The following is a 20,632-nucleotide window of genomic DNA, read 5'->3' on the forward strand; positions in this document are numbered from 1 at the left end:
ATAGCATATCATTTTAGAATATGCATAAAATGCATCCTCCAATTGCAACATCTGGCTATGCCCACACATTTTGTTTAAAGAACATGTTCTGTTTTTAATACCATCAAACAGGCTTAGGCTACCTAATTTCAAAATAGGCCATCATCACTGTCAATCGTGAATGATAATTATTCATGTTTTACCAGTGAAAAGTCCAAACTGCTTCTCCGTGCCAATCATTTGATTGATCATAATCATTGCTGTTTCTAAGTGAATTAGAGACAATGGTGCTAATAAACTATTAGCCTTTCTTGTATTTTGTTTCAAAGTATATATCCTGCCTAGCGACGAACTCTGTTGAGTTTTGACACATCATTTTTGGGGGACTATTCAGCTCAGGCTAACCATCCTAATATCTCATTAGAGATGAGGTGGTGTTTTTGATGTAACGGTAACGATAAAGGCCTACTATGCTATAGTATTATATTCTGTTCTGTAAAATGAAAATGAATAATTATGTGATCTAGGCATTGATTCAGCATTGATCTAACTACTAAACGAGCACCATTTTGAGAAGTAATAATCTTCTATTTGTAATAATAATAAGAATAATAAGTGATGAAAATTACCATTAGGCGCAGGCAACAGATTTTGATGAGATGTCATTTTAAGCAATTGTAGCACCCTTCGTGGTGTTGAAAGGACAGCGCCAGGATCGCACAATTATGTTAATAAAGTTTAACCAACTTGTGGTGCTGGAGGATAGCTGAAGGGTAGCTCAGCCATTTGGCCAGTTCAGGAACAAACAACAATAATCCTTCAGTAGGCCTGTAGCCTAATAGGCCTGTGATTACTGTACGTGGTGTAATTATTTGTAGGTTATAGCCTAATGAAAATACAAATACATACAGTAGTGGTCACAAATTGTTCTGGGTTCCACTGTTCAAGAGGGGGTCCTTGGAGTTTTATGAATATCGAGGCAGACACACGTGTGTGCACACGTAGACTATTGTTCGGCATCATTATCAACAACGCCAGAGAGAAGACAGGGAAGGAATCACCATTTACCTACCTCTAGGCTTTTAAACAGTACCCTTCAAAAGTCTGGACACACCTACAGTGCTCATTCAAGTGTTGTTGTTTTAAAAAACTATTTTCTACATTCTAGAATAATAGTGAAGACATCAACGCTATGAATTAACACATATGGAATCAAGTAGTAACAAAAAAAGTGTTAAACAAATAAAAATATGTTATAATATAACATATAATATATAATATAACATATAATATAATATGTTATGTTATATTTTAGATTCTTCAAAGAAGCCACCATTTGCCTTGACTACAGCTTTGAACACTATTGGCATTCTCTCAACCAGCTTTATGGGGAATCCTTTTCCAACAGTCTTGAAGGAGTTCCCACATATTCTGAGCACTTGTTGGCTGCTTTTCCTTCACTCTGTGGTCCAACTCATCCCAAACCATCTCAATTGGGTTGAGGTCGGGTGATTGTGGAGGCACTCCATCACCCTCCTTGATCAAATAGCCCTTACACAGCCTGGAGGTGTGTTTTGAGTCATTGTCCTGTTGGAAAAAAAATGATAGTCCCACTAAGCGCAAACCAGATGGGATGTCGTATTGCTGCAGAATGCTGTGGTCGCCATGCTGGTTAAGTGTGCCTTGAATTCTAAATAAATCACTGCTAGTGTCACCAGCAAAGCACCCCCACACCATCACACCTCCTCCTCCATGCTTCGTGATGGGAACCACACATGCAGAGATCATCTGTTCACCTACTTTGTATCTCACAAAGACTTGGTGGTTGGAACCAAAAATCTAAAATTTGGACTCATCAGACCAAAGGACAGATTTCCACCGGTCTAATGTCCATTGCTCGTGGTTCTTGGCCCAAGCAAGTCTCTTCTTATTATTGGTGTCCTATAGTAGTGGTTTCTTTGCAGTTGAGGTTTAGATGTGTATGTTACTTGAACTCTGTGAAGCATTTATTTGGGCTTCAATCTGAGGCTGGTAACTCTAATGAACTTGTCCTCTGCAGCAGAGGTAACTTTGGGTCTTCCTTTCCTGTGGGGGTCCTCATGAGAGCCAGTTTCTTCACAGCCCTTGATGGTTCTTGCAACTGCACTTGAAGAAACTTTCAAAGTTCTTGAAATGTTCCATATTGACTGACCATAATGTCTTAAAGTAATGATGGACTGTCTTTCTCGTTGTTATTTGTGTTGTTCTTGCCATAATATGGACTTGGTCTTTTACCAAATAGGGCTATAATCTGTATACCACCCCTACTTTGTCACATTACAATGGATTGGCTCAAACACATTAATTAAGAAGGAAAGAAATTCCACAAATTAACTTTTAGAAAGGCATACTTGTTAATTGAAGTGCATTCCAGGTGACTACCTCATGAAGCTGGTTGAGAGATTACCAAGAATGCCACCAAGGTAAGGTGACTACTTTGGAGAATCTCAAATAAAAAAATTATTTAGATTTGTTTAGCTCTTTTTTTAGTTACAACATGATTCCATATGTGTTATTTCATAGTTTGATGTCTTCACTATTATTCTACAATGTAGAAGGTGTGTTCAAACTTTTGACTGGTACTGTACATATTTATTTGGTTTGTCATGGAATTGTACTAGGAATTCAATCAAATGTATTTAGAATTTATCAGAAAACATTTTCCATAAATAATTTTACCAGGTCCATGTATTCTCAAATTGCAAAAAGTGAGGGAGCACCTCTCCTTTGCACTCCGGCAGCACTACACCCCTAACCTTAACCCTAACCCTAACCCCTAGCCTAGCTTACGTTATCCACCTAGCTAATGTTAGAGTTGAACTTTAGCCACAATACATTGGAATTCATAACATATCATATGAAATAGATTATGGATAACTACAAACCACATACCATACCATACATACCATACCAAACGTAATTTACTAATTTGAGTTTCCCGGATTTTCGTTTACTTTCTTACGTCTACCCATGAGTCCAGGTTGCATAATCGGAGCTAAAGCGGGTTGTGGAGGAGAGCTCGCCAGGAGCATGATTCGACATGGTTAGAGGTGATGGCTAGAGACTCGAGACTGACCCGTCCCCGCCTCCTCTTCTATCTTATCCTAGGTTGGGTCAGCCTCACAAACAAATTTCGCGACCTGCGTCCTCATAATAATAGAGACCGATTGCCCGGCGCGCAGACTGACTTTCCTGGCTACTCTGTGAGAAAAGAGGACAAGGACACCTGGCGAGGTGGGTCTTCGGTGATCTATTGGTCATGATGATGTTGATGCTGATCGTTGCTTTCGTTCCTTCTGTTCACTCATATCAATTTTCACTCTCTGGTTGAATTTGACTTTGTAGGGCTTGTGCGGAGACATGTTAACAGTTGCGTTTGCATTGAGCGTCATCCTCATCGCTTTACCAGGTAACTGCATAATACAACTTATTGCACCTTAGTTACCGGCATTTTATTAAATGCCACTTCAGTAGCCTATGTTCTAAAATCATTCTGTTCTGTGCTTATACTTCTAAAGTTACCCAGGTGTCCTTGCATTGCGCACAGGTTATTTATATGGTATTGATCTGTGAGACAGACAGTCAGCAGCAGGCAGCACTTGAGGACACCCTGCACACATTATTGGCTTCATCAGTAATGTTTGTGTTTTCTTCCAGGCTCTGGGGGTAGCAAGTGGACTGTGTCCTTCACCCGGAGAGAGATCTGTGTCTGGGCTGGGACCACTGTCACTCTCCCTTGTTGGTATGACTACCCATCAGGACACACTGTCAGGAGGGTGATGTGGTTCAGGGTCTCTGGCCGGAGGGAGTTTGCCCACCACTCTGACTCCAGCTTGGTTAGCATGTCTTATAGAGGAAGGACAAAGTATACAGGCAGCCATAAAAGCTGTGGGATCCAGATCACCAACGTGAACCTTGGCGATGCTGGACAGTACCACTTCAGGTTTGAGACAGACCACCCACAGGGACGATGGACCTCCCCGGACACCGTCTCACTCTTTGTCACAGGTCAGTAATCTATCCTGCATATCAAAACAGCTTTTGTAATTTTGGTTCATTTGATTAAATCTCTATAAATCCATGTTAATCTGTGCTTGAAATGTATTCAATGTAGCATGTTGTGGAGCATATCCATTGACATTTACCATGTTCACTGTGATACATGCTTCTCCGAGCCACAATTATTCCAGGACATACACATACAGTAACTGTCTCTAATACACACAGCTGTTGAGGCTATATCAACGCCTTACGTCATAGCAGAGAGGAATATAATGTTAGGTAAACAAATCAGAGTCATATTCGTTGAATGTTGTTCCATAATTCTCTCTGTCTGTGTTGCTCCCAGAGCTTCAGGTTCAGGTCCATCCTGCGAGGACTGCCAACATGTTTGGGTCAGGAGAGACAGTGTACCTGGGCTGTATGGCCAGAGGCTGTGCTGCAGAAGGGAGGAGTCTTGCTCTCTACAGGAACGGCATCAACCTGGGATCACCTGAGAAGTGGCTGACCATCTACAACTTTGACAGCCAGCACGCTGGTACCTACACCTGTCGCCCAATCCCCCCACAGAATGTCCAGTCTCCGCCGCTGGCCTTGGCCCTGGGACGTGAGTAGTGTTTATGTGTGATTGACGTTTGAATTTTCATGACCTTATACGTTTCAGTTAGTATTTACTTTCTATCCCCAGGCTCTCTCTCTCTCTCTCTCTCTCTCTCTCTCTCTCTCTCTCTCTCTCTCTCTCTCTCTCTCTCTCTCTCTCTCTCTCTCTCTCTCTCTCTCTCTCTCTCTCTCTCTCCATCTTCCCATTTCATTTTCTTCTTTTCATTATCCTCACCTCTTAAATCAAACCCTATATTATTGGTCACATACACATATTTAGCAAATGTTATTGCGGGACTAGCAAAATGCTTGTGTTTCTAGCTCCAACAGTGTAGTAACTCTCTCTCCTTTGCTCTCCCCAACATCCCCTAGATGCTCCTCGTTCCACAGTGATTGAGGTGAGTCCCATGGGTGTGGTAGTGGAGGGGGTCTCTGTGACTATGACCTGCAACAGCAGTGGGGCTCCGGTGGTGGAGAGCTATGCCTGGTTTAAGGACAGGGAGAGTGGCAGCATTCCAGACAGCTTCAGACCCCAGCTCCACCTGAAGAGGGTGTCCCACACCGACCGGGGAGAGTACTTCTGTGTGGCACGCAACCCACTTGGTACAGAGAGGTCCAAACCTGTCCTGCTCAACGTCACATGTAAGGGCTGGCTGTTGGTATCTATGCATGTCTATGCATTATCAGTGCGTATTTAGTGTTTTTAGACAAGCATTGCTTGCGGTACGGTTTTGGAAGCAGTTGATACCATGGAATTGGAATTCTAGTTCTATGGTCAATACAACAATTAGTGTATAGCTAGTGAGTCTGATATGGTATTATTAAGTTATTGCCTTCTATAGGGAATACAAGTATATTACTGTTGTAAAGATTGAACATCTATTCATCTTTCACATAACCAAGTGCCACTGACACTGTCTGTGAGGGTAGTCTTGGTCAATCATGATTGGGTAATATGTTTATTTTAGCAACTATGGGGGCATCATTTGTCACAAGGCCTACAACAGGAAGTTACAGTACACTTTCCACAATGTCCACAAGGGCATTTTGACTTCTTAAATTGTCACTGCATAACTCTACTTTTCATATCTGCAATTTATGTTACTACTCTGCTAAGCGAATACATCATAACAATAATGTATTGTTTTGTTGTCCAGACTCTCCAAAGAGCACCAAGGTGTTGGTTAGTCCAACAGGAGACATCAAGGAAGGCTACTCTGTCAACCTGACCTGCAGCAGCAAGGCCCACCCCCCAGTGGACCGCTATGCCTGGTTCAAGATCATGGGGGGTCAGACCTGGGCCAAAGGGTCAACACAGAACCTCTCCTTCTTCAGCGTCCGCTCACAGAACGGAGGACAGTACTACTGCACGGCCTGGAACCAATATGGACAGGGCAGCTCCTCTGTTTTCACCCTCGCCATTCTCTGTAAGTAGAACAACAAGATTTCTCTAAAATCTTCTGTATAAGTAATGTTCAAATAATGGCTGGCTGTCCACTGTTCTGAATTGTTGCCTGGATTGGACAGATATAACACTGTAGCTGATAATGTTATGAAACTGTCAGAGGAAATCTGATCATGGTTCCTGACCGCACACTGTAAATTGATGAAAATACTGTGGTCATTTTGCATGCTCTTCTATTCCAAGAGAGAGATATGGTGTACACTGAGTGTACAAAACATTAGGAACACCTTCCTTCAGAACAGACTCAATTTGTCGGGCCATGGACTCTACAAGGTGTCTAAACCCTTCCACAGGGATGCTGGCCTATGTTGACCTCAATGCTTCCCACAGTTGTGTCAAGTTGGCTGGGTGTACTTTGGGTAGTGGACCATGCTTGATACACACAGGAAATTGTTGAGCGTGAATAATCCAGCAGTGCTGCAGTTCTTGACACACCCAAACTGGTGTGCCTGGCACCTTCTACCGTACCCTGTTCAAAGGCACTTAAATATTTTATCTTGACCATTCACCCTCTGAGTGGCACACATACACAATCCATGTATCAATTGTCTCAAGCCTTAAAAATCCTTCTTTAACCTGCCTCCACCGCTTCATCTACACTGATTGAAGTGGATTTAACAGGTGACATCAATAAGGGATCATAGGATTCACCTGGTCAGTCTATGTCATGTTTTGTCCACTCAGTGTATGTCCAACCTCAGGAGTGTGTTAAGGTGACCAGGAGTGTGTGTGGAGCCAGTGTTCTGCTCAGGAAAATGACACCTAAACTCCTTTCTGCAATGTGGAGGAACCAATGAATCTTATCTGTCTCTGTTAGTGTCTCTCTCTCTTTCTCTCTCGATCCCTCTCTCCCCCTCTGTTTTGTAATTTCTCAAAAATCGTTCTATCTCTCTAAATATTTGTTTAACTTTCCTTGTTTTTCTCCCTCTCTCTCTCCTCCATCACCTTGACTCCCTGTTGGTCTACTCCCCCCCTTTTCCCCTTCTCTTCTCTCTCATCTCTCATTGCCCTTGGCTGCCTGTCGGTCTACTCCCCCCTTCCCTCCTTCTCCTCTCTCTCTCACCCCTCTCTCTGCCCTTGGCTGCCTGTCTGTCTATCCTATTATCCTTTCTCTCTTTCACTCCCCCTCCATGCCACCATTTTATCCTCTCCCCTATCCCTCTCCCTCTCTCTGCATGCCCCCCCACACCTCTCCTCTTCTCCCCTCTCTCCCAGATGCCCCTAAGAACACGTCTGTGTTTGCGCAGCCCTCCAGTGTGATCGACGCGGGCCGTCCTCTGACTCTGACCTGCAGCAGCCAGGCCAACCCGGCGGTGGACAACTACACGTGGTTCAGGATCAATGCGGCTGACGCCTGGGTAACGCGATCGGGCCAAAGCTACACCTTCGCTGAGGTCAGCCCCGGGGAGAGCGGCCAGTACTACTGCGAGGCACGCAACCGTATCGGCGTCCACAGCTCGCCTGTCCTCACTGTCAGGGTCAGAGGTCAGTGGACTGGGCAGGATGGAGGGAGGGAGGTTAGAGTAGGAGGTGGGGAGTCCGAACTCAGTGACCCAGATGGCTTCTGCCTGTGTGTTTCTTATATAATCACTACTGTAAATGTAATGTCTGTCTCACAGACATGTTTGGCAAGACACCGTGTCTAAATGTGTCACTGTATGCCCCTCAGTCTGCCCACTCACGATCCCAGAGTCTTTCTGATTTCAATTCTCTGACCTGTGAGTCATATATGGATAACTTTCACTAACTGTAAAAGGGGAAGAAGAGCTGAACTTTGATATCAGATAACAGAACTCTAGAGATTTGATAATTGATTAATGGAGCCAACAAAAGCAGGATATTTTGCTCTGTCTGTCTTCCTGTCTATGTCTGTCAATCTTTCTGTCCCTATTTTCTTCTCATTCTTCTTGGCCATCTCTTTCCTCTCCTTCACTCTCACTGTCATTAACCCAAACATCCCCATTCTCCCCTCTATGATGGTGACAACTGTCAGATTTACTCAGACTGAACCAGTTGTTGCTCTCTGATTGGCAGGCAGACTGAAGGTTATCGCCCTGGCCTCAGCTGTGGGCGTGTCTGCTGGTCTCATCACTCTCACTGTGGCCGTCATGATCAGGTGACGCACTACACCTTTCAACACTATGATGGTCTATGGAAGGCAGGGGACCTCAGGAACATTGGCCCGAATCAGAGTTACAAGACACTTCATTTGATTGTGGAAATCAATATGTTGTATCTATCTGCCTTCTTCACAGCAAAAACATGCACAGAGTAGACATGGAATATCCAGAGGAAAACAAGAAGGTACTTGACTCTTCCTCCTCCAAGCATTGGCATCAATATAGCCTAGCCATTATGTGATGAAATAATATATAGAAAAATATTTAACAAAGAATTGTCATTGGTTGTATTTATATGGAATAACAGAGGCCATCGGTGACAGCTGACACCCTGTTCTACGAGTCAGTCCAGCAGACCCTTCAGTTGAGGACTGGCAAGATGTCCGACATCCCGGTAAGTTAAACAACAACTCCCACTCTGCACCACTAGAGGGAAACACCATGTTCCACTTGTAATAATCCATTCATGCCATTAGAATTCCTCATGATTGGATTCCCATCTTCTTTTGAAAGATCAAAGGTAACAATATGTACCTACACTTTAATGACACTGCACCTACCATGTAAATACATCAGGGGTAGTTACAACCCCATCATTCGGACACATTTTAAACCCAGGTTTGGGTTCTCTCTATTGAAGTGACATTAACCCTTCTTCAGTCCTCTCATAAGAATCCCCCTATTTTCTCTGTGTTTGATAGGAGGAGCCAGAGGAGGTGTGTGAGAGGGCCCATCCCTCCATCGTACCCCTGAAGGATGCTCCACCCTGCACAGAGGCAGACAGCATCCTCAACTATATCACTGTGCATTACTCCAGGATCCCAAGGTAACCAACCATCTCCATCTCTCACTTCCTCCTACCCTCTCCCCTTGATCTTCCTCTTTTCTCTTTTTCTTACCCCCTCTCTCCCCGTTCAACTCACCTTCTCCTTCTCTCCTCTCCCTTATACACTCTCCTCCCTCTTTCTCCTCCTACCCTCTCCCTTCCTGCTCATGCATCTCCTCTCTCAGTCTTATCCCTCTCTCTTCCTCTTTCTGACATACAGACCAGTGGCACATTGCATTACCTACAGTTGAAGTCAGAAGTTTACATACACCTAAGCCAAATAAATGTAAACTCAGTTTTTCACAATTCCTGACATTTAATAAGAGTATAAATTCCCTGTCTTAGGTCAGTAAGGATCACCACTTTATTTTAAGAATGTGAAATGTCAGAATAATAGTAGAGAAAATGTTTTATTTGAGGTTTCATAACATTCCCAGTGGGTCAGAAGTTTACAATCACTTAGTATTTTGTAGCATTGCCTTTAAATAGTTTAACTTGGGTCAAACATTTACATTTACATTTAAGTCATTTAGCAGACGCTCTTATCCAGAGCGACTTTCAAACGTTTTGGGTAGCCTTCCACAAGCTTCCCACAATAAGTTGGGTGAATTTTGGCCCATTCCTCCTGACAGAGCTGGTGTAACTGAGTCAGGTTTTTAGGCCTCCTTGCTCGCACACACTTTTTCAGTTCTGCCCACAAATTTTCTATAGGATTGAGGTTAGGGCTTTGTGATGACCACTCCAACACATTGACTTTGTTGTCCTTAAGCCATTTTGCTACAACTTTGGAAGTATTTTTGGGGTCATTGTGCATTTGGAAGACCCATTTGCGACCAAGCTTTAACTTCCTGACTGATGTCTTGAGATGTTGCTTCGATATAGCCACATCATTTTCCTACCTCATGATGTGGGCTGCAAAGCAAAGCAACCCCACAACATGATGCTACCACCCACATCATGCTTCACGGTTTAGATGGTGTTCTTCAGCTTGAAAGCCTCCCCCTTTTTCCTCCAAACATAACGATGGTCATTATGGCCAACAGTTCTATTTTTGTTTCATCAGACTAGAGGACATTTCTCCAAAAAGTAAGATCTTTGTCCCCATGTGCAGTTGCAAACCGTAGTCTGGCTTTTTTATGGCGGTTTAGGAGCAATGGCTTCTTCCTTGCAGAGCGGCCTTTCAGGTTATGTCGATATAGGATTCCTTTTACTGTGGATATAGGTTACTGTGGATATAGGTTATTTGCTGTTGTTCTGGGATTGATTTGCACTTTTCGAACCAAAGTAAGTTCATTTCTAGGAGAGAGAACACGTCTCCTTCCTGAGCGGTATGACGGCTGCGTGGTCCCATGGTGTTTATACTTTCGTACTATTGTTTGTACAGGTGAACGTGGTACCTTTAGGCATTTGGAAATTGCTCCCAAGATTGAACCAGACTTGTGGAGGTCTACAATTTTTTTTCAGGGGTCTTGGCTGATTTCCTTTGATTTTCCCATGATGTCAAGCAAAGAGGCACTGAGTGGTAGGCCTTGAAATACATCCACAGGTACATCTCCAAATGACTCAAATTATGTGAATTAGCCTATCTGAAGCTTCTGAAGCCATGACATCATTTTCTGGAATTTTACAAGCTTTTTAAAGGCACAGTCAACTTAGTGTATGTAAACTTCTGACTGACTGGAATTGTGATACAGTGAATTATAAGTGAAATAATCTGTCTGTTAACAATTAATGGATAAAGTACTTGTGTCATGCACAAAGTAGTTGTCCTAACTGACTTGCCAAAACTATAGTTTGTTAACAAGAAATTTGCGGAATGGTTGAAAAACAAGTTTTAATGACTCCAACCTAAGTGTGTGTAAACTTCCGACTTCAACTGTCTGTCCATTCCTCTTTTCTTCCCAGTCTGGACCAGATTCAAGTTACAAATGTACCACTGGATGGCGATAAAGAGCCAAACGATGCTGCCAATGTTGTTTACACTGTCCTGGCCAGACCACACCAGTAGTGGTGCAGGTAAAGTAGGACATCTTTTGATGTCACTAATTTATCTCTGCTAATATATGAACGTCAAGAGTTATATACACCTCACAATCTAATGAAATAATTTGCAACAAGTTCAAGTTTGACCATAGAGACAAACATATTCTAAATGTGAATTCAGTGACACACCTCCATTAACGTTGTTGTTGTTTTTCTCTCGCATATCTCCCAGATGCGAACTGTAGCTCCAAATGAGTGACATTACCAGAAGGATCTCTACCATCGACCCCTGAACTGCTTCTGAGCTGGACTGCTCACTCTAAGCCAATTTACTGTTTATCTAATTTACTACAAAGTCTAATTTACTAGGAATAGTTCAAGTAGTTACTTGTAAAACGTTTTAATAGTAGTGGCCAGATAATGAAATATTCCGATATCAGAATCATCCTTAAAATGTATCTTTTTCACCCTCAGAAGGAAGTCATTTTGGACATTTTCTCTCTGGGTTCTCTCTATCTCCCCCATAAGATATCATTAAAATGTAACATACTTTAAAAATGAAGTTTGGTATGCATCATTACTCATGCTAGTCTTATGGAGAATGTGTGCAAATGTGTTACTGATCATATCTTATGTTAAGGGTATGGTTGGTATGTCCCAAATTGCTTGTTGAAATAGCTTTTTTGTCAAATAAACATTTTTAAATGAAGAAAGAATTGCTAGATGTATTAAATACATGTATCAGGTAGACACTTACCCTGTTTATTCTGATCTATCATGCTGTGGATGTCAGTACTGAGTTATTGATTAATTATGTACATATGAACTGTGTACTACTTTTCATAACAGATGAACACGGAAATACTGCAGAGGTCAGTGGGGATATAGGACAAAGACAAGCACCAAACAAATTATTATTATTATTGTTATTATTATTATTATCATAATCTCGTCAACATACCTAATGTCTCTAAACCACCAAATCTATTCCCTGCTTACATAGAACATTTACATGACCTTCCCTGTCAACCTTCAGTCTCAAGCATTCTGCTTGTGAAATGGTTATTATCACATCAGTCCATGGTATTTGCATGGTCATTTTCTGACCAGTCTCATTCTGTGGACATGCTCTGTAGATGAGTGAGTGAGCCTGTTTCTTTCTATAAACTTTCATGTGTTTCCTTTCATTCAGTTGATTTTTATGTTTTCCAATGCTAATGTAGAACAGGATTTCTATTAAGAAATTGAAGCATAGTTAAGTTTATTTCATGTTGGTGAGGATAAAAACAGAATGACTAGATTATGTAAATGTGTATCCCAGTTGTGCTGTCTTATTGACAATTTTAATTCCACTATATTCAGAAAGTACACCAATTCCAAATTTTCCTAATTGTAAAGCCTTGAAGATATTTGGAATTGGAATTTCAGTGTAGTTCTTGAATTTAAATGGAATTGACCCCAACCCTGATTGACAGAGACAGTTACACCTTCTTTAAATTAAAACAATGTTGATGCTGCCACCACCATGCTCCACCGTAGGGATGGTCAAGGTTTTCCTCCAGTCTGTTTGATGATTGGCTTTGCTACTGTCTAATACTGTATAATTCTCTCAACCTGTGGTGTTGCAGTTTGATACGATGTGGCTCTTTGAAACAACCAGTGTGATTACTCTCAAGTTGCCAGGTGAGTAGAATATATATTTTTTTGTTTGATACTCTATCATCCTGTGGATGCCAGTATTCAGTTATTAATAAATTAATGATATAAACTGCATATTGTATATGGCTCATTAGAGATGAGCAAGGAACTGATCAGAGGGGATATTTGATATTGGTCTAATACTATTGTTATTACCTTAAAGGTGAAATATATATTTGTCAAATGACTAACCTCAAAGGAAAGTAATATATTATTATCTAAGATTACAGAGTAACTCACTCTTTACATCAACAAATATACAGAAGTGACTGATAGCCAGTTTGTGCACCAGCATGTGTAGAGTATGATCTTTCAAATGAACATATCTGAAGGTAGGCCACACGTAGGAATGCTATATTATATTTTCCTACATTTACAAAGGGCAAATGGGTACTGTACCTTTGAGTGTTGTAGATAAGTGTGATTACTGCTTTTTGTGGAAGTAATTGGAAGATGACATTCAACGATACAACACCATAGCTCCATGTGCCTTAACAAGTTGAGGGGAAGGTCATCTAAACCCTTAACCTGTTTACATTATGTGGAACACTGAGCTGATGAGCAAGCGCCAACCTTTTGAAGGTTAAACAACTGGGTTTTATATTTTGACTAGGTTGATGTCCCAGGGACAGTTAGTGAAAACATAGGTCATGTGGTATGAAATATGGAAACAGTGGTTAACATTGAGAGATGTATTCATCTCTGAATCTACAGATCCCTTGGTATGTGTGTGTATTTTTGATAGTCACTCCCATTAATAGAAGTCTAACCTTTATTATGGATTATAGTATTACCATTATAATTGGATTGTACAACCCAGAATGAAGGGTTTGAAATTATGAAGTGTCTGTTTTTTTCTGTTTTGATTTCCATTACTTTAATAGGAGTAAAGAATATTTTGATATAGAAGCTAAAATCTAAATGATTACATTAAAATGTAATGATTATTGTCACACAAGTGATGAGGATGGAATGTAATGGACATTTAATGTTTGTGCTTTTCTTATAACTAATTTCTGTGTTCAATTCATGTGCTGTTCTATAAACCAATTTATGTGTTCACGCAAGTGGTTGACTGTACAAATCCTCACTATCAGTAGCTGAAATGCGGCAGTACGCCCAGTCCTTGTTTTGAAAGATATCTCAGTTTCAAGGTCTAAGCTTCGAGAAAAGAAGCCTTGTGAGGTATTGGTCTGTCACGTGCTATGAACCAGTATTGGTCTGTCACATGAATTAAATAAAACAGTAATGATTAATTATGCTACATCATGCAAATTTGACTTGTCTGTGTATAGCCGTATATAAGACAACTGTTGGGACTGCCCAGGCAGAGCTCCAGATTGACATGTGTACTATGCTGCATTGAGTTGGTTGGAACCTCTCCAGCACGCTGACAAATAAACTATGATTCATTTAAGATTGACTTTGAGTGTCCCTGTGTAAGAATTTCCAAGACATAACCATCTCTGTCTTATGTAACCATACAAAACGTAACATATCATACTAATTTCGTATACTTGATTTACGTTTACTATGTTATGTCTAGTTTATGAGACCAGGCTTTTCTGAGGTCCTCAGAGACAGTAGTGCTTTTACTTGGGGTGATTTTATTGTGCTACTTTATCATCCTGATATCTTATTATTTGCCCTATTTATTTTACTTCCATCAGTCTCTCTGGTTTGACTGTTGTTTTCTTGCCCTATTCAGTTTAATGTTACCATTTTATTTCGTCTAGATCATCTATCATATCTTTGTCATTTTTATATATGTGTTTATGATTTTACTTTTATTTTAAGAACTTTAAATGCATTAACTGGTGATCTATGAATAAAGTTTGATTTGATATAGATTTACGCCGTACCGTAGGTCAAACATTACTTTCTTACATGCAGAAATAAGGAATCATTAGGAGTCCTTCCTCTTACTCAAACACCAAGACAATATATCAAATTGCTTCGAAGAAAAATAAGTCTTTCTCATGATAGCATGGTCAGCATGTTTATAACACATTTATAATGTACAGTATTTAGCCAAAAACCTGTTTGCCTCTGCCATTATAGCGGACATGAGCCGAAGAATGGTTGCTCATGGTCACATGAAGGAGTAGCCCCGCCTGCAACTTCAAAATCAATGTCTGGCCTCGGCCCAAGAGGGAATTTCCTCTTGGTATAATGGTAAGGGGTTGGTTTCTTCTGCGGTAAACTCAGGATTTGTATCTCTTCTGTGACATCAGGAAGCTGAAACTTGGCAGCGAGTGGAACTTCCAGCAAGGCAATAACCCCAAGCACACATCAGAATCAACATTTTGCAATTCCCGATTGCTGGTCAAAAGTAGTGCACTATATAGGGAATAGGGTACCATTTGGGAAGTAGACCTAGCCTGTCTGGGCTTTTTTAATGAGAAATGTGGTTAAAATGCAACTGCTAAACTGTCACTCAGGCTGTCGGAACATTACTTTTGTCAAAGCAGGGTGAAATTAAACATCGTTGCAGAACGGATGGCCTTCACTGGTTGTGGAATAGATGAAAAGTCTTCAATCAAACGGATTATGTAGCTCCACCCGATAGAAGAATGAAATAGAGAGAGAGAAAAATACAACCCTTTATCTCCACCTTTTCCCCGCCCCATATATCTGCATAATGATAACAAAGCCCTTTACCTGTAATTTTAACTAAACTCAGCAACTACGTTTATTTTCAGCAAACTTAACATGGGTAAATATTTGTATGATCAAAACACGATTCAACAACTGAGACATAAACTGAACAAGTTCCACAGACATGTTACTAACAGAAATTTAATAATGTGTCCCTGGAAAAGGGGGGGGGGTCAAAATCAAAAGTAACAGTATCTGGTGTGGCCACCAGCTACATTAAGTACTGCAGTGCATATCCTCCTCATGGTTTGCACCAGATTTGCCAGTTCTTGCTGTGAGATTTTACCCCACTCTTCCACTAAGGCACCTGCAAGTTCCCAGACATTTCTGGGGGGAATGGCCCAAGCCCTCACCCTCCGATCCAACAGGTCCCAGACGTGCTCAATGGGATTGAGATCCGGGCTCTTCGCTGACCATGGCAGAACACTGACATTTCTGTCTTGCAGGAAATCACGCACAGAACGAGCAGTATGGCTGGTGGCATTGTCATGCTGGAGGGTCATGTCAGGGTGAGCTTGCAGGAAGGGTACCACATGAGGGAGGAGGATGTCTTCCCTGTAACACACAGGGTTAAGATTGCCTGCACTTACAACAAGCTCAGTCTGATGGTGCTGTGACACACCGCCCCAGACCATGACGGACCCTCCACCTCGATCCCGCTCCAGAGTAGAGGGCTCGATGTAACACTCATTCCTTCGACGATAAACGCAAATCCGACGATCACCCCTGGTGAGACAAAACTGCGACTTGTCAGTGAAGAGCACTTTTTGCCAGTCCTGTCTGGTCCAGCGACAGTGGGTTTGTGCCTATAGGTGAAGTTGTTGCCAGTGATGTCTGGTTAGGACCTGCCTTACAACGGGCCTACAAGCCCTCAGTCCAGCCTCTCTCAGCCTATTGCGGACAGTCTGAGCACTGATGGAGGGATTGTGTGTTCCTGGTGTAACTCGGGCAGTTGTTGCTGCCATCCTGTACCTGTCCTGCAGGTGTGATGTTTGGATGTACCGAGCCTGTGCAGGTGTTGCTACACGTGGTCTGCCACTGTGAGGACGATCAGCTGTCCGTCCTGTCTCCCCGTAGTGCTGTCTTAGGTGTCTCACAGTACGGACATTACAATTTATTGCCCAGGCCACATCTGCAGTCCTCATGCCTCCTTGCCGCATGCCTAAGGCACGTTCACACAGATGAGCACGGACCCTGGGCATCTTTCTTTTGGTGTTTTTCAGAGTCAGTGGAAAGGACAAGAAGGACAAGAAAATCCAGAGGATGAAAAACACTTATTTCCGGTGTGGTCCTCAGTTAATTATATACTACTTTTCATTGAGCTATAAAACATGTACCACTGCAGCAGCTACACTGTAAACATAGAAGGTCTCAAAACACCATGATTGTGTAATGAAATAACAAAGTAATGCACCTAAGCTGAGATCTGTTTTTTGGAGGGTGTTGAAATGTAAACCCAATGTAAATGATTTAATGCACCGAATGTGTTTTAAAACAGAAATTAAGTACTCCAAAAAACCCAAAGTGGTTCTTCACTGTACCCCGGGCGCCGATGACGTCAAGGCAGCCCCCCGCACCTCTCTGATTGAGACACATTTCAGTTGAATGCATTCAGTTGTACAACTGACTAGGTATCCCCCTTTCCCCTTTCAAACGTAATACTGGTGTTTTTTTAAAGTGTTGTGAAAACACATTGAGGGTTTCAGTGCATGTAAAAAGCAGCATTAAAACACCAAAACTGTGAAATGCAAATGGTTTATTTCCTAAAAATTGATTAATGATAAGGGCCTAACGAGAATATTTGGGGGGGAATTCCACCTTAACTTTTTCAATGCTTTAATTAGACATACTAGAAATAGGAGGGGCAGTAAGATTCAAATCAAAAGTTAATTGGTCACATACAGGTTTAGCAGATGTTATTGTAGGTGTAGCGAAATGCTTGTGTTTCTAGCTCCAACAGTAATATCTAAACAGTTGATATCTAATAATTTCACAACAATACACACAAATCTAAAGTAAAGGAATGGAATTAATAATATATAAATATTTGGATATTTGTTTGAGGATAACACAGTGCCACTGACATGGCCAGGTACCAAGGACTGTGTCATTCTCCGTGGCTGATTGTGAGTATGACATTTTAACATGTTAACCCTCGCAAGGCAGGCCCAGAGAACATCCCTAGCTGCATCCTCAGAGCATGCACAGACCAACTGGCTGGAGTGTTTACGGACATATTCTATCTCCCTAACCCAGTCTGCTGTCCCCATATGCTTCAAGATGGCCACCATTGTTCCTGTACCCAAGAATGCAAAGGTATCGCTTCTGTCATCATGAAGTGCTTTGAAAGACTAGTGTCATGGAATTATTGTAATCAAAAGGAGAGACTTAAATTTCCTCAAAACAAGTAAACTTTATTATTGAATTACAGCAGTAATGGAGCCCCCCCCCCCCGTAGGTGATTTGTTGACAGCCCAAACAACAGGACTAAGCCACAGCATTTTATAGCCAAGTCCATCCTCCTGGATGTCCATGACAAATCACAGATGAGACAATGTATACAGAAGGTATATTTTGCTCTCTTGCAACAGACATCAAGATTTACATGGTGCCAAATATCTCTAGTTCATTTACTGCTTGCTTGTAAAAAAGACCAATGCAACCTAGAATACTAAATCCTTTCTTTAAAGAAACTGGAGATTGGTTCTCCCTGTTACCGACATACAGGCACACAGACACTAATCATGGAATGGAGTATCACCAATCCATCATAAATACACTGTCAGTGTTAAATCTCAGGTGAGAGTGTTCTAAAAAAACTATTCTGTTGCATAAAATAACCATTTGATGCAATAACAGTATAACATAATCTTGTAGTTTCTGTTCTGACACTTGTCAAGGATCATATCACCTCTACCTTACCTGACAATTGATTAAATGTAGATTTTTTTGGTCACACACAATACCTCAAGTGGAATAATGTTTTTAGACTTTTTTTTAATTAAGTGAAAAGCTGAAATAAGTATTCAACCCCTTTGTTATTGGCAAGCCTAAATAAGTTTAGTAGTAAATATTTGCTTAACAAGTCACATAATAGAGCCCCACAGTGGAGGTGTCATAATACCCATAAAACCAAGCAGTCAAACAGAGAAATGGTTCCAATTCTCTTTCTACCATACATTTTTCCTAAAAGGGGATTTTAGAAACACTTAAAATAAGGGCTTTGTTTCGAGTAACCTTTGACAAACTTTTAACCTTTATTTAACCAGGAAGGGCTCATTGAGATTAAAATCTCATTTTCAAGAGCGCCCTGGCCAAGATAGGCAGCACCAAGTCATTACAAAAAAAATGAACACAGATTAACGCAAATATATTTATAAAAGTTACCTTGTCCTAGAGAGATTTACATGGTTATCAAAACGTCATGCCACAAAACGTCATGAAACACGGCCATTATAAAAAGTGTTTCTAAAACCCCCTATGGGAAAAATGTATTGTGGAAAAAGGATTGGAACCATTTTCCTGTTTGACCACTAAGTTGTATGGGTATTATGACTCATACTGTTGTACTATATAAGTTGCATGGACTCACTGTGTGCAAAAAGTGTTTAACATGACTTTTGATTGACTATATCATCTCTCATCTCTTTACCCCAGACATTACCTTACAGATACAGAATTACCTTACAGATAATTCTCAGTGAATTTCAAACGCAGATTCAACCACAAAGACCTGCTCTACCATCTTATTTCACCTGACCTTTACAAAGGGTTTTGTTAGGACATGTTCTGACACTTGGAACATTCTTCTCAGGTGTTCCTCTGATTGGGATCCAGATCGTTTTCCCGGATTCAAACAATAACAAATAGGAGCAACACAGACAAAGCCTGCTATTTTTTGCAAGAAGTTGTTAAACAGGCTCATGACACTAAACATAACAGAGAGAAACAAAATCGTAAAAACATGTGGGTTGTAGACCACACAATGGAAGAAATTAAAGTGGGTCAGGGTTGATCAATTCAAAAGTTGGGTCTGTCACATGGTTCGGTTTGAGGTTCTGACTGAAAATGTAACTAAAGGAATAGAAAGTTAAGGACTCATTTGCAGAGGAAATGAAAGTAAAAACAGAAGTGTGACAAACTAATATCACCAACCAAAACAATTGAAAAATCATTTGGAAATCTTTAAACATATTTCCTTCAGTTCAAGGGCAAAGTATTGCATGCGTTTGTGTTACTTGGCTTCCTGTCCCGTTTCTTTGTCCCCTCATCACTCATCAGGATGCAATACTGTGGATGTTCTGCACAGGCCCTCCAATAAGAGAAGACAGGTTTGTGTCAGAACAGATTTGAGTCTGTGTCAGAACAGATTTATCTAGTCTTGGGAACTTACACCTTTAGTGTAATGCATTGAAGGGTATACAGGCACTTACAAGACCAATACACGTTAGACAGCAGGGATTGAATCATGCGTCATATACCAATACAAGAAGTCTGTGCGAGCTTTAGGCACATCCTGCTGCCAACAATAAACAATATGAAAAGAGAAAGAAAGTGCTTAATGTTCAGAGCACATTGAAACAGGTGCAGATCAAATTGGGGCACTTGGGAGAAGAATGCCCTTTGCAGACTTTCATTCCATAATCACTCACATGCCAACTCTCACAAAACAACTCACTCCATCCTTCTGCTATAATAAAGGACCCAGGAGCATTGGTGTGCTTGTTCACACCCTACTGTACAGTGGATTGGTGTGGCATTCCAGTCCAGCACAATTTTCATGAGACTGAAGTATACTTGCTCACTTGTTTTTATACCTTATTATAATAAAGGTAAATAAAAGGGCATGGTTTAGGCTAGCTGAAGTAGAGGGGGAGGATTAAGACTGTCAGGTGCATCTTCTCATGGAATAGCTCCCAATCAGAACATGGAACAACAAAGTCCTGACATGCTCTAACAGGTAGTTAAAAATAACAACAACAGTGAATTGGATTTATATAGCACCTTTCCACCAGGTGCTTGAAGCATTTTAGTCCTCGTGTTGGTAGAGCATGGAGCTTGCAACGCCAGGATAATGGGCTTGATTCCCAGGACCACCCATACAGTGCATTCGGAAAGTATTCAGACCCCCTGATTTTGTTAAGTTACAGCCTTATTCTAAAATTGATTAAGTCAGACTTAGGAGGCTTGCACATCACCCACCACTTGGTGTATATTACTTGCTAATGTCCAGTAGATAACAAAGTTGACGAGATCAGGGCAAGG

General features: G+C 41.2%; 1 protein-coding gene and 1 long non-coding RNA gene across 5 annotated transcripts in view; one reads left to right on the forward strand and one right to left on the reverse strand.

The window, feature by feature from the left end:
• Positions 1–20,632, reverse strand: part of LOC124005503 — a 42,861-nt gene that overhangs the window by 19,531 nt on the left and 2,698 nt on the right. The window lies entirely within an intron of this gene.
• si:dkey-33i11.1 (B-cell receptor CD22) lies at positions 3,015–11,380 on the forward strand. The gene is made up of 13 exons (XM_046314823.1): positions 3,015–3,252; positions 3,364–3,427; positions 3,676–4,026; positions 4,367–4,624; positions 4,990–5,259; positions 5,775–6,044; positions 7,298–7,567; positions 8,117–8,198; positions 8,338–8,386; positions 8,510–8,596; positions 8,904–9,028; positions 10,934–11,044; positions 11,244–11,380. The coding sequence occupies exons 2-12, from the start codon at positions 3,379–3,381 to the stop codon at positions 11,034–11,036; spliced, it is 1,914 nt and encodes a 637-aa protein (XP_046170779.1). The 5' UTR covers positions 3,015–3,252; positions 3,364–3,378; the 3' UTR covers positions 11,037–11,044; positions 11,244–11,380.

Source organism: Oncorhynchus gorbuscha, linkage group LG19, assembly GCF_021184085.1.
Source record: "Oncorhynchus gorbuscha isolate QuinsamMale2020 ecotype Even-year linkage group LG19, OgorEven_v1.0, whole genome shotgun sequence".
NCBI lineage: Eukaryota > Metazoa > Chordata > Actinopteri > Salmoniformes > Salmonidae > Oncorhynchus > Oncorhynchus gorbuscha.